This window comes from Microtus pennsylvanicus, chromosome 13 (genome assembly GCF_037038515.1).
Source record: "Microtus pennsylvanicus isolate mMicPen1 chromosome 13, mMicPen1.hap1, whole genome shotgun sequence".
Lineage (NCBI taxonomy): Eukaryota > Metazoa > Chordata > Mammalia > Rodentia > Cricetidae > Microtus > Microtus pennsylvanicus.
This window is the reverse complement of record NC_134591.1, coordinates 65,566,696-65,576,835: the sequence shown is the minus strand read 5'-3', so window position 1 is coordinate 65,576,835 and position 10,140 is coordinate 65,566,696. Positions and strand designations below refer to the sequence as shown.

Below are 10,140 nucleotides of genomic sequence, written 5' to 3'. Positions count from 1 at the left end.
GTGCTGGGATCAAAGGTGTGCACCACCACCGTCACTGGCTGAGTTCCTACTCTTGAGTGGATAGAATCTACTTGACTTTCTGGTCATTTCCTGAAAGATGCTTGTCATATCTGGCTCCTTTGTGGTTAGGAGCTTACTGTGAGCTGGCAGCTCAGGGAGGAAGTGAACAGAGAGAGGGAGACCTCCAAGCCTGTGGAGTCCCTGAGAGTAAAACCTAGCTCTGCCCTTCCTTTCCCCTTTGCCACCCCTACAGCCGCCACCTCCGCCACCTGCCATTTCTGATGAAGACCTGTCACCCCCAGCTTATCATCGCTCCTGAGGCCTTTGTGTTCTAAGTTCTACCCTCTGCCTTACCTGACTTCCAAACATCATGCTCCTTCCCAAGGGTTGGGCTTTTCCTGGACACATCCCGTTGCTCCTCTAGACTCTCTCAAGAGCCAGCGCAGATGTGCCTCCTCCAGGAAACCATCTCAGGTCTTTCTCCCTTCCCTTAAGCAGATGTAGCCTCTACTTTAAAGCCTGATGACCTTCCCATTCAGTTTTGTGAGCTACAGTGGCCCCACCTCTTCCATAGGCAGTGGCCTATTAAGTCCTCAAGGGAAGGGTCCTTTTCTCATTCATCTTGCCCCGGCTAGGAAGTAACAATAGACTGGAAGAGAAAGTGAGCAAAAAGATGATGGATGGATGGATGGATGGATGGATGGATGGATGGATGGATGGATGGACGAACGGACGGATGAATGGATGGAAGAATGGATGATTTGCCTTGATAGACATTTGAGGACAGCTTGGGCTACGTTGTGAGTTCCAGGCTAGTCTAGACTACCAGAGTGAGATCCCGTTTCAAAAGCAGCAGCAGCAGCAACAGCAAAGATTTACCTTGAGTGCTCCATTGTGCTATTGGGTCATACCTCTCCATGAAAATGAAAATCTTAGGGTAGATCACATGATCACACTGCAGGGTGTGTTTGCAACGCCCTCCCCTGCTTTATCCCAGCTTATCTGGGAACAAGCTACATAGTGAGTACTCGTTCTGTGTGGGCCTCGTGCTGGGCCCTGGGGACAGTTATAAAAGAACACTTGGCAGCTGTGCTTGGTGGCACAATGTCACAGGCCTGTAATCCGTGCACTCACAGGGCAGAGGCAGAGGTGGCAGGATCACAATGTAGGGGCAGCCTGGGCTCAACAGTGAGACCCTGTCTCAAAGAAGAGTTGGGGAGGAGGAGAAGGGCAGGGGAGGGAAGAAAGGATACCTGTCCCCTGCCCCTCTCCTCCTCCCCCAACACTTGAGAAAGAACTGGACAACTGGGAAGGATAGCCATCTACTGTCTACGCGTCTCCTCTAAGTGTGAACATTAACAGTTCCTCTGAGTGGCCAGTCCTGACCGCTTGTCTGGACGCACTTTCTCCATTTCTCTCTTCTCGCATCCTGATTTCTTCAATATTTATTGAAACCTGAAATTGCCAGTCTTTTTTGTCTTCCCCATTTGAACGTCAGTTCCATGAGTAGGGACTGTGTCTTTCTGTTCACTGCTGTGTCCCCAAGGCCTAAACAAAAACCAGTAGCAGGCACACAGCAGGTACTTGAGAAACAGTGCGTAAGTCCTGTGATGGCCTCGCACTTCAGTTGCGTTCAATCTGAGGTTGAACCTGTCTGCTGGGTTCTGATAATTCTGTATTTCCGCTGGGTGATGGTGGTGGCACAGGCCTTTAATTACAGCACCTGGCGGGGGCGGTGGGGGCAGAGGCAGGCGGATCTCTGTACGTTTGAGGACAGCCTGGTCGACAAGAGCTAGTTCCAGGACAAGTACAGGGAAACTCTGTCTCGAAAAACCAAAGCAGGGGGACTATATTTGCCAGTTCTGATATTTCAGCTGTCTTGTCTTATATATGTCTTTGAAAATTCCAGGTGCAGTTGCTCAAAAGTCATATTGATGATTCTATTATCTAGACCCGTCCATGACATGCTTGTCTTTGCTGCTTCTGTTATTTTGTGTTTGAGTTATTGTCATACTGTCCCCATTCCCTGTGAAGGCTGAGCTGCTGGTTCCTGTTTCACCGTCGTGCTGGCTAATCTTCTGTCAGTTTAAAACAAGCTAGAATCACCTGCAAGGGGGGAACTTCAGCTGAGAAAATGCCTCCAAAAGTTCCGGCTGTGAGCTGAGCAGTAGCTCATGCCTATAATCCCAGCACTCTGGAGGCAGAGGACAGTCTGGTTTACAGAGTGAGTTCCAGAACAGTCAGGGCTGTTACACAGAGAAACTCTGTCTCAAAAAACAAACAAACAAAACAATACAACAACAGCAAAAAAAAAAAATCCAGCTGTAAAGCATTTTCTTAATGAGTGATTGAGAGGGGAAGGCCCAGGCCATGATGGGTGTTTCTGTCCCTGGGCTGGTGGTCCTGGGTTCTATAAGGAAACAGACTGACCAACTCATGTAGAGCAGGCCAGTAAGCAGCACTCCTCATGGCCTCTGCATCAGCTCCTGCCTCCACGTTCCTGCCTTGACTTCCTGTCCCGACTTCCTTCAGTGATGGACTCCAATGTGGAAGTGTGAAAATCAAATCAACCCTTTCCTCCCCAGCTTGCTTTTTGGTCATGGTGCAATAGAAACCCTGACTAAGATAATTACAAACCTTTATCCTGTTACCCAGAGACCAAGTGGGGAACTTGTCTGCTTGTTTGGGTCTCTTTTTTCTTTCCTTTTTCTGTTTTTCTTTTCTTTTCCTTTTTTTGATAGGGAGCTAGTAGGGCTTTTGTTTGTTTGTTTTTGTTGGTTTATTTGTCTGTTTGTTTGTTTGTTTTTGAAGCAGGGTTTCTCTGTGTAGCCCTGGGTGGCTGTCCTGGAACTCACTCTGTAGACCAGGCTGGCCTCAAACTTGGAGATCTGCCTGCCTCTGCCTTCCGAGTTCTGGGACTGACAGCGAAGGCCACCACTGCCTAGGTCTGTTCATTTCCTTAGGTATTTCCTCTGGAAGAGACAAATATTTTCAGGAGCTCAAACACAGCCTCTCCGCTCTCAGCCATACATTTTTTGTGCACCCCAACTCCTCAGTATAGGACCAGGGGTTGCCCATAGTAGCCTGACCAATTGGTGCCAAGGCTTGGCAATGGGGTGAAAGTGGACACCTTAGCCTCACTCACCCTTTCAGAGGTCCCTGACACCTGTTAGCCCCATGTCCTACCCTCTGCTAGGTTGGAGAGGTGTCCTAGACCAGATCAGAAAAGAAGGTACAATCTTTTGTTGTCTGTTGATTTGTTTTGTTTTGAGACAAGGTCTTAGGCAGCTCAGTGTGGTCTCAAATTCACTATGTAGCTGAGGATGACCTTGAACCTCTAACTTTCCAGAGTGCTGAGATTACAGGGGTGCACCGCCACACCTGGTTTTAGGTGCTGCAGGGCATGCAAATCAAGTCCTAAGGCCTTCAAGGGAAGTATCTACGGAGCTGCCCCCCAGTTCGGAAGACTCAGCTCTTGAAGGTGAAGGGACACCTCCATCTTGAAGGGAGTTTCGCAGAGGAAGTGGAAACTTTCTCTGGGGAGGAGCTTTGTGTGTGAATACTAGGGAAAGGCAGAGGAAATGCCTGCTCTCATTTCCTGAGGCTGAGGCAGCGAGGGCCAAGCCAGGCAGCTGTGGGTGAGGCTAGCTAGGAAGTGGTATACACAGGGGGCAGTAGAGCCTGTTACCGAATGAGGGAAGAAGGCTGGGGGTGGGAGGCTTGGTCATTATACTGAGGAATTTGGCCTCCAGCCCTACCTAAGAAGAGGCACTGGGCACGTGGACAACTCTCCTGCTCTGTCAGGCTTAGGAGTCCACCTAGAGAAGGAGCACAGCCATTGGGAGGTCAAGCCTGTAGTTCTAGCATTGTCTTTGCCTTACCTCAGTTTTCCCATCTGTCAAATGGGGTTTCCTTAGAGCTCTCTCAGCTTGGCAACCAGGCTTCTGTCTATTCAAATACTGTCAAGACAGAAAAAGCTGCTCGGAGGCCAAGAGAGGCAAATGCTTGAAACCCTACTTCCCTTCTTGGTTATGGACAGACAGCAGATATCTCTGCATGTCTAAGCCCTCATGACCCTTACAGACGTTCCCAGAGCCCTCATGTTCCGTCCCACCACACCCGCACCAGTGGAAGCTTCGTCTTATACCTCACATCTCAGGATCCGAAAAGGAAACTTAGGGGCTTTGCGAGATAATATTTCTGGGAGCAGTCAGTAGTAGAACACATGCTTAGTGTGCAGTCGTGGGTTCAATACTCAGCACTGAGAAAAATAACTAAATAAAAATAAAGTTTTATTAATTAAAAATAACTAAATACAAATAAGTCCGTTGGTGGTGGCACGAACCTTTAATCCCAGCACTCCAGAGGCAGAGGTAAGCAGATCTCAGTGAGTTCAAGGCCAGGGTGGTCTACAGAGTGAGTTCCAGGGCAGCTGGGGCTGTTACACAGAGAAACCCTGTTTTGAAAAGCCAAAAGAAAAAAAAAATAAGTTTAAGGGGTTAGTGAGAGGACAGGATGGGTAAAGGTGCCTAGTGACAAGGCTGACGACCTGAGTTCAAGCCTCAGGACCCACACTGTAGAAGGAACAAACCAGCTTCTGCAAGCTGTCCTCCGACCTCCACACATGCGCAGTAGCACATTAGCGCCCACACTGATGCTTTTAAAAAAGGCTACATCCAGGCTGGAGAGATGGCTCAGCGCTTAAGAGTGCTTGCTGCTCTTTCTGAGGTCCTGAGGACCCCATTTCTGGGGTCACAACCATCTGTAGCTCCCGTTCTAGAGGATCCGACACCCTCTGCTGGACAACACGGGCACACACGCACACTTTTTTTTTCTTTTTAAAGGAATAAAAGAAATTTAAGTTATCCCATGCATTCCCAGCAGGGAGAAACTATTGTGTGGTCAACTCGAGGGCTCAGCCCTGCTAGCTTCTTCTCAAAATCGCGGAGAAATTGTCCAGTCGGTTGTCAGTTTTCAGCAGGGCGCTCTTGGGTTCCGGCATGGGAATCCGATTTCCTGCTGCTGGGGACCTGCTGCTGGCCTGGCTCCCAGGTACCCGGAGAGTCACCTCTCCTGGTACAGCAGCTGAGAACCTCAGGGACTGAGGGTGAAAAAGCAAAGGAGGTGACCAATGGGGGGGGGGGAATGTTACCCCCCACCTCCACTTAAGCTTGAGTCTCACTTCTTTATCCCTCTTAGCTTTATCACACAGATCAAGGTCCCTAAGGTCCACTCAGGTTTTACCTAGGTTTGTGACAAAGGCCCTGACCCAAACTAGGGAAGACCAGGGGAATCCCCTTTATCATCTGGCATGCAAATAAGACACCAAATAGAATAAGCCAGAGAGAATGGGTGACGCAGGAGCTGGGCTGCCTAGCCAAGGAAGTGGGTTAGGGATTCAAGATTTAATCAGAGACTGATGACTACTTGCCTCGCTTGTGCTAGGTACTGTAGTTTGATCCTCAGCACCACATTAAAGGGAAAACGAAACAGCAGCAAACAAGACTCCATCATAACACTCGAGAATGGCCCTGGAAGTTTCATTCAAGGCTAAGTCATGGGACAAACCTGGATTCAAGTTCAAATAATTGTTGAACTTGACAAGTCTTTTTTTTTTCTTTTGGTTTTTCCAGACAGGGTTTCTCTGTAGCTTTGGAGCCTGTCCTGGAACTCCCTTTGTAGACCAGGCTGGTCTTGAACTCACAGAGATCCACCTGCCTCTGCCTCCCGAGTGCTGGGATTAAAGGCGTGCGCCACCACCGCCTGGCGACAAGTCTTTTTTTTTTTAATCAGCCAAATGGGGATAATTATTGCCCAGTACCATTGGGACCAGAGTTTGGGTTTTTGTTGTTTTTTGTTGTTGTTGTTGGGTTGTGGGTTTTTTTTGTTTTGTTTTGTTTGTGTGTGTGTGTGTGTAAGTTAGGGCACTCTCCAAACAGTTTTTGGGGACTTTTCCATAGCGCTGCAGCAGCAGAAAGCCACAGCTGCTGTCTCCTAGTTCCCGGGTTCTGGCCTGAGTTCGCCGGCTCGTGCTCCCAATTGTGCCCTCTCAGAGCACACTGAGTGACTCTGCTCCTTTCTTCACTCGAATCCTAAAAGTCTTAAGAGACTCCAGGAAGGGGCCGGAGAGATGACTCAACAGTAAAGAGCACTTGGTGCTCTTGCGAAGGACCTGAGTCCAATCCCCGGCACCTACAGCCAGCTGGAACTCCAGTTCTAGGGCCTTCACAGGAACCAGGCTGTACACGGTGCACATACACACACGCAGTTGAAACCCTTGTGCAGGTGCGTGCACACACACATACACACTTTTCCTTCTTTTTCTTTTTTGTTTTTTAGTTTTTCTAGACAGGGTTTCTCTGTATGTAGCCCTGGCTATCCCGGAACTAGTTCTGTAGACCAGGCTGGCCTTGAACTCACAGAGATCTGCCTGCCTCTGCTGCGGAATGCTGGGATTAAAGCTGAGTGCTGGAATTAAAGGCGTGCGCCGTCACTGCCAGACACACACACACATTTTTTATTTTTTCAACTATTTATTCAAAATTAATTCACTTGAAATGAAGCACCTGAGGCCCAGAGGGTCCTTGACCGCCCTTTCTGAATCTGAGTAGTCCTGCACTTTCATAAAAGCAGCATCCACCCCACTCTCTTAGTTCTCTCGTCCTGTCTGATCGTTTGCATGTCTTTGTTTTCAGAGTCCCAGGTAGCCCAGGCTAGCCTCAAACTCACTGTATCTCTGGGGTTGCCTTTGATCCCCCTTCTCCTGCTTCTACTTCCCGGGTTCTCACTTTTTAAACACTTTTACCATTTATATAATAGTTGCTAGTGTTGGGTATTATTAATATACAGGGGATTTTGTTGATTTGAGACTGTAGTTCAGGTTGTCTTGGAACTCACTATGTAGACCAGGCTAGCCTCTACGTTGTGCTGGAATTAAAGGTGTGCTTCACCATTCCTGGCTAGTGGTCTTTAAAACAAACAGTGATGGCACATGACTTTGATCCTAGTACTCAGGAAGCAGAGGCAGGCTTGTTATCTTTCTTTTTTTTCTTAATGATTTATTTTTATTTTATGTACATTGATGTTTTGCCTGCATGTATGTCTGCGTGAGGGTGTCAGATCCCCTGGAACTGGAGTTACAGATGCTTGTGAGCTGCCATGTAGGTGCTGAGAGTTGAACCCAGGTCCTCTAGAAGAGCAGCCAGGGCTCTTAACTGCTGAGTCATCTCTCCAGTCCCTTGTTGAAGCTTTTTAAAAGTAAGTTATTAGCCAGCAGGGTGATGCAGGCCTGCAGTTCCAGCACCCAGGAGGCTGAGACAGGAGGATCCTAAATTCAAACCCCCAAAATAAGGATTATCGCCGGGGTGGTAGTGGCCGATGCCTTTAATTCCAGCATTCAGGTCATTTCTGTGAGTTCAAGGCCAGCCTGATCTGCAGAGGGAGTTTTAGGAGAGTCAGAAAAAAGGAAAGAAAAGGAAAGGAGAGGAGGGGAGGGGAGGGAAGGGGAGGGGAGAGGAGAGGAGGATTAACACTGCATTTGATCCTCCAGCAGCAATTATTATTATTATTCGTTGTTGTTGTTGTTAAAAGACTCAGTGATTCAGCCTCAGGCCGAGCTGTCAGATGATGAAAGCAATATTCCCTGACCAGGACACATGGTTCCAAGCCCAGGGAACACCCTGTAGTTGGCCCCTTGGTGCCCCTCATCTCCTGCCTGTGCTTTTGAGAACTCAGAATTCATGTACCAGATCTTGGAACTTCGTGGCTAATTTCCTCCACCCCCAGGTTTGAAAGAAGGTAGCTCCCTTCCCCGCCCCCAAACCCTCCTTCTTCCCTCCCCTTCCTCCTCCCTATTAACTCTGCCTCCTGGTTCAAAAGCAGCCGAACTCAAAGGGGCCTGCAGCTAGACCTGAGCTCAATTCTCACAGCTGCTACCAGAGCCCGGAAGGTCCAGGATGAACGGCCTCCTCTTCCTCGCCACCATCAGTCTGCTGGTTGCGGTTCAGGTAAGGACAGTCCTGAGGGCCCTTACCTCCATCACCAGATCCCCACTGATGGACTGGGCTGGGGTCAGGGAAGGAATGTAAGTTCCTGGGGGAGCCAGCCTTCTACCACAGTGACTGAGATAGATGGTTACCAACAGGAAACCTGGGATACAGGAGGGCCTGTGTGCCTGGGCCTCCACTCCTCTTAGGGCCCTCAGGGAAGTCCATGGTGCCATGTGAGGAAACCTCACAGGCTGTCAGGTACATGGAGGCACTCAGAGGGTTTTGTGCAATTCTGGATCATGAGGTATGGAAGAGGATACTCTGCCGAGGAGAGCCGCAAGCAACAGTCCTTTTGGTAGGGGTGAGGAGATGTCTAACAGACCTGCCATAGGTGATAGGGAGTTGTCACCCGCCCCTGCTTTAGGGAAGCCTGGGTGTGTGGGAATGCAGAGGCAGAAGTCTCCCAATCAGTCTCTAAATCAACCCTGGGAGGCGAGGCAGCCTTCGTGGCACCCATGTGCCCGGAGGGACCTGATTAACACAGGAATGAAGCCATCAAGTTCTTGATCAAGAACATCTCGACCAAGCATCTCGGGCAGTTTCACTGTCACCAAGGCTAGTTTGATTCCCATCAGGAGCGGCTTCAGTGGCCGCTCAATCAAGCATCCAGGACAACCTGTCACATCTGCTTATCTCCACCCCACGCTCTGCCAGGGACCTTTTCATTCAGCCCTGTCTAATGTCATACTCCCAGCCATGGTGGACTCTTCCTGACAAGAGACAAAATTCCATAGTGGGGTACCACAGACCCAGAAGTGCCCCCATGTTTCTGGGAGGGGAAACCATTCCTCAGGCTCAGAAGGGCAACGGGCGGGCGGTGGGGGGCTTTTGCTTCCCTCTGTGCTGGAAGATCTGGTGGCCTGAAAAGTGACAGGAAATGTCTGTGCGGTAGGAGAATGACAGGGACAGAGATAGCTTTATCACCGCCTGTGACGGGACAAGAAGCCAAACAAACCTCCAACAGGGCCTATGGCAGAAGATGCAGAGGCCTAGCGTTGGGGAAGGGCACAAAGGGGACGGGTTCCTAACATGAGATTCAAATCCTCCTGAGCACGGCAATTCTCTTGCAGATACAAATGGGAGTCTTGGGAGATAATAATACCAATGTGAATCCTAACGTGGCCACTCCTCCTCGTCCTGCTCCTGTGACTGCCAAGGAGGGAGCCCCAAAAACTTCTGTGGCCAAAAAAACCCCTCAGAAACCCCCAAAGGGTGGGGCCTCCTCACTCATCGATGTGGGTTCCCGCAGTTTCTTCTTCTTCGCCAACACCTTAATGTGCCTCCTCTACCTCGGCTGAGGTGATGATGTTGCTTCTACAGCCCTGTGCTCCTCAAACTGCCGCCACCATCAGCAAGAGATACCCCAACCCAGTCTTTGGAAAGTGTTAACACCAGAGAGCCCAGGAAGTGAAAACTGACAGCCAATGGTCAAAATGGGGAGGTGCTGGTGGAAGGGGGCAAGTGACACCCAGCCAGGGCTCAATAAAGTTCTACTTCTGCTTAGCGGGGGGCCTCCCATGTGCTCACTGGTTACGACTGACCCCAGGAGGCACGTGTGCAGCAACATTGGCTTTCTGTGGCCATGTGCAGGGAAGGTGGCAGCAAGGCACCCCCCCCCCAGGTTCCCTTAGAGTCACCTTGCAGAGACAAGGACAGGAAACTGTCACCCTCTCTGCCACGGTTAGTTGTATTTGCTTCACTTGGGCCTGGTACTTGGGAGTGACAGACCCAGTTCTATCCCCCGCCCCACACAACACCTCTCAGGCCGTCTCCCACTCCCATGACCCAGGTGTCTTCACAATGACAGATGTGGGGACATCAGAGACCACTTGGATCGTTTCTCTCAAACCCCCAGCTGGAGCGCTGTAGACCCAGAAGCACCCCCGTGTCTGGGAGGGCTCACGGAAGGGCGTCTCATGAGTCTTCTATCATGGGGTTAGGGGACAAGGAGGCAGGTGTTGCCACGCACACCCACAGCCAGGGAAGGCAGGAAGGACAATCAGGCTCCTCTAAATGCTCCTCCTGGGCTTGGGGCTGCAAAGTGACAGGGAGCCCAGACCGGTCCCCAAGACCCTTGCCTTTGTGTCTTTGC

General features: G+C 50.1%; 1 protein-coding gene across 1 annotated transcript; it reads left to right on the top strand.

Annotated features, from left to right (window-relative positions):
- The first annotated feature begins 7,864 nt into the window (after positions 1–7,864).
- Positions 7,865–9,551, top strand: LOC142833648 (CAMPATH-1 antigen-like). Its single transcript, XM_075945287.1, has 2 exons — positions 7,865–8,006; positions 9,119–9,551. The coding sequence occupies exons 1-2, from the start codon at positions 7,956–7,958 to the stop codon at positions 9,344–9,346; spliced, it is 279 nt and encodes a 92-aa protein (XP_075801402.1). The 5' UTR covers positions 7,865–7,955; the 3' UTR covers positions 9,347–9,551.
- The last annotated feature ends 589 nt before the right edge of the window (positions 9,552–10,140 follow it).

Coding starts and splice junctions, on each gene's coding strand:
- LOC142833648 (XM_075945287.1), top strand. CDS start 7,956: ATGAACGGCCTCCTCTTCCTCGCCACCATCAGTCTGCTGGTTGCGGTT. Junction 8,007..9,118: donor GTCTGCTGGTTGCGGTTCAG/GTAAGGACAGTC, acceptor ATTCTCTTGCAG/ATACAAATGGGAGTCTTGGG.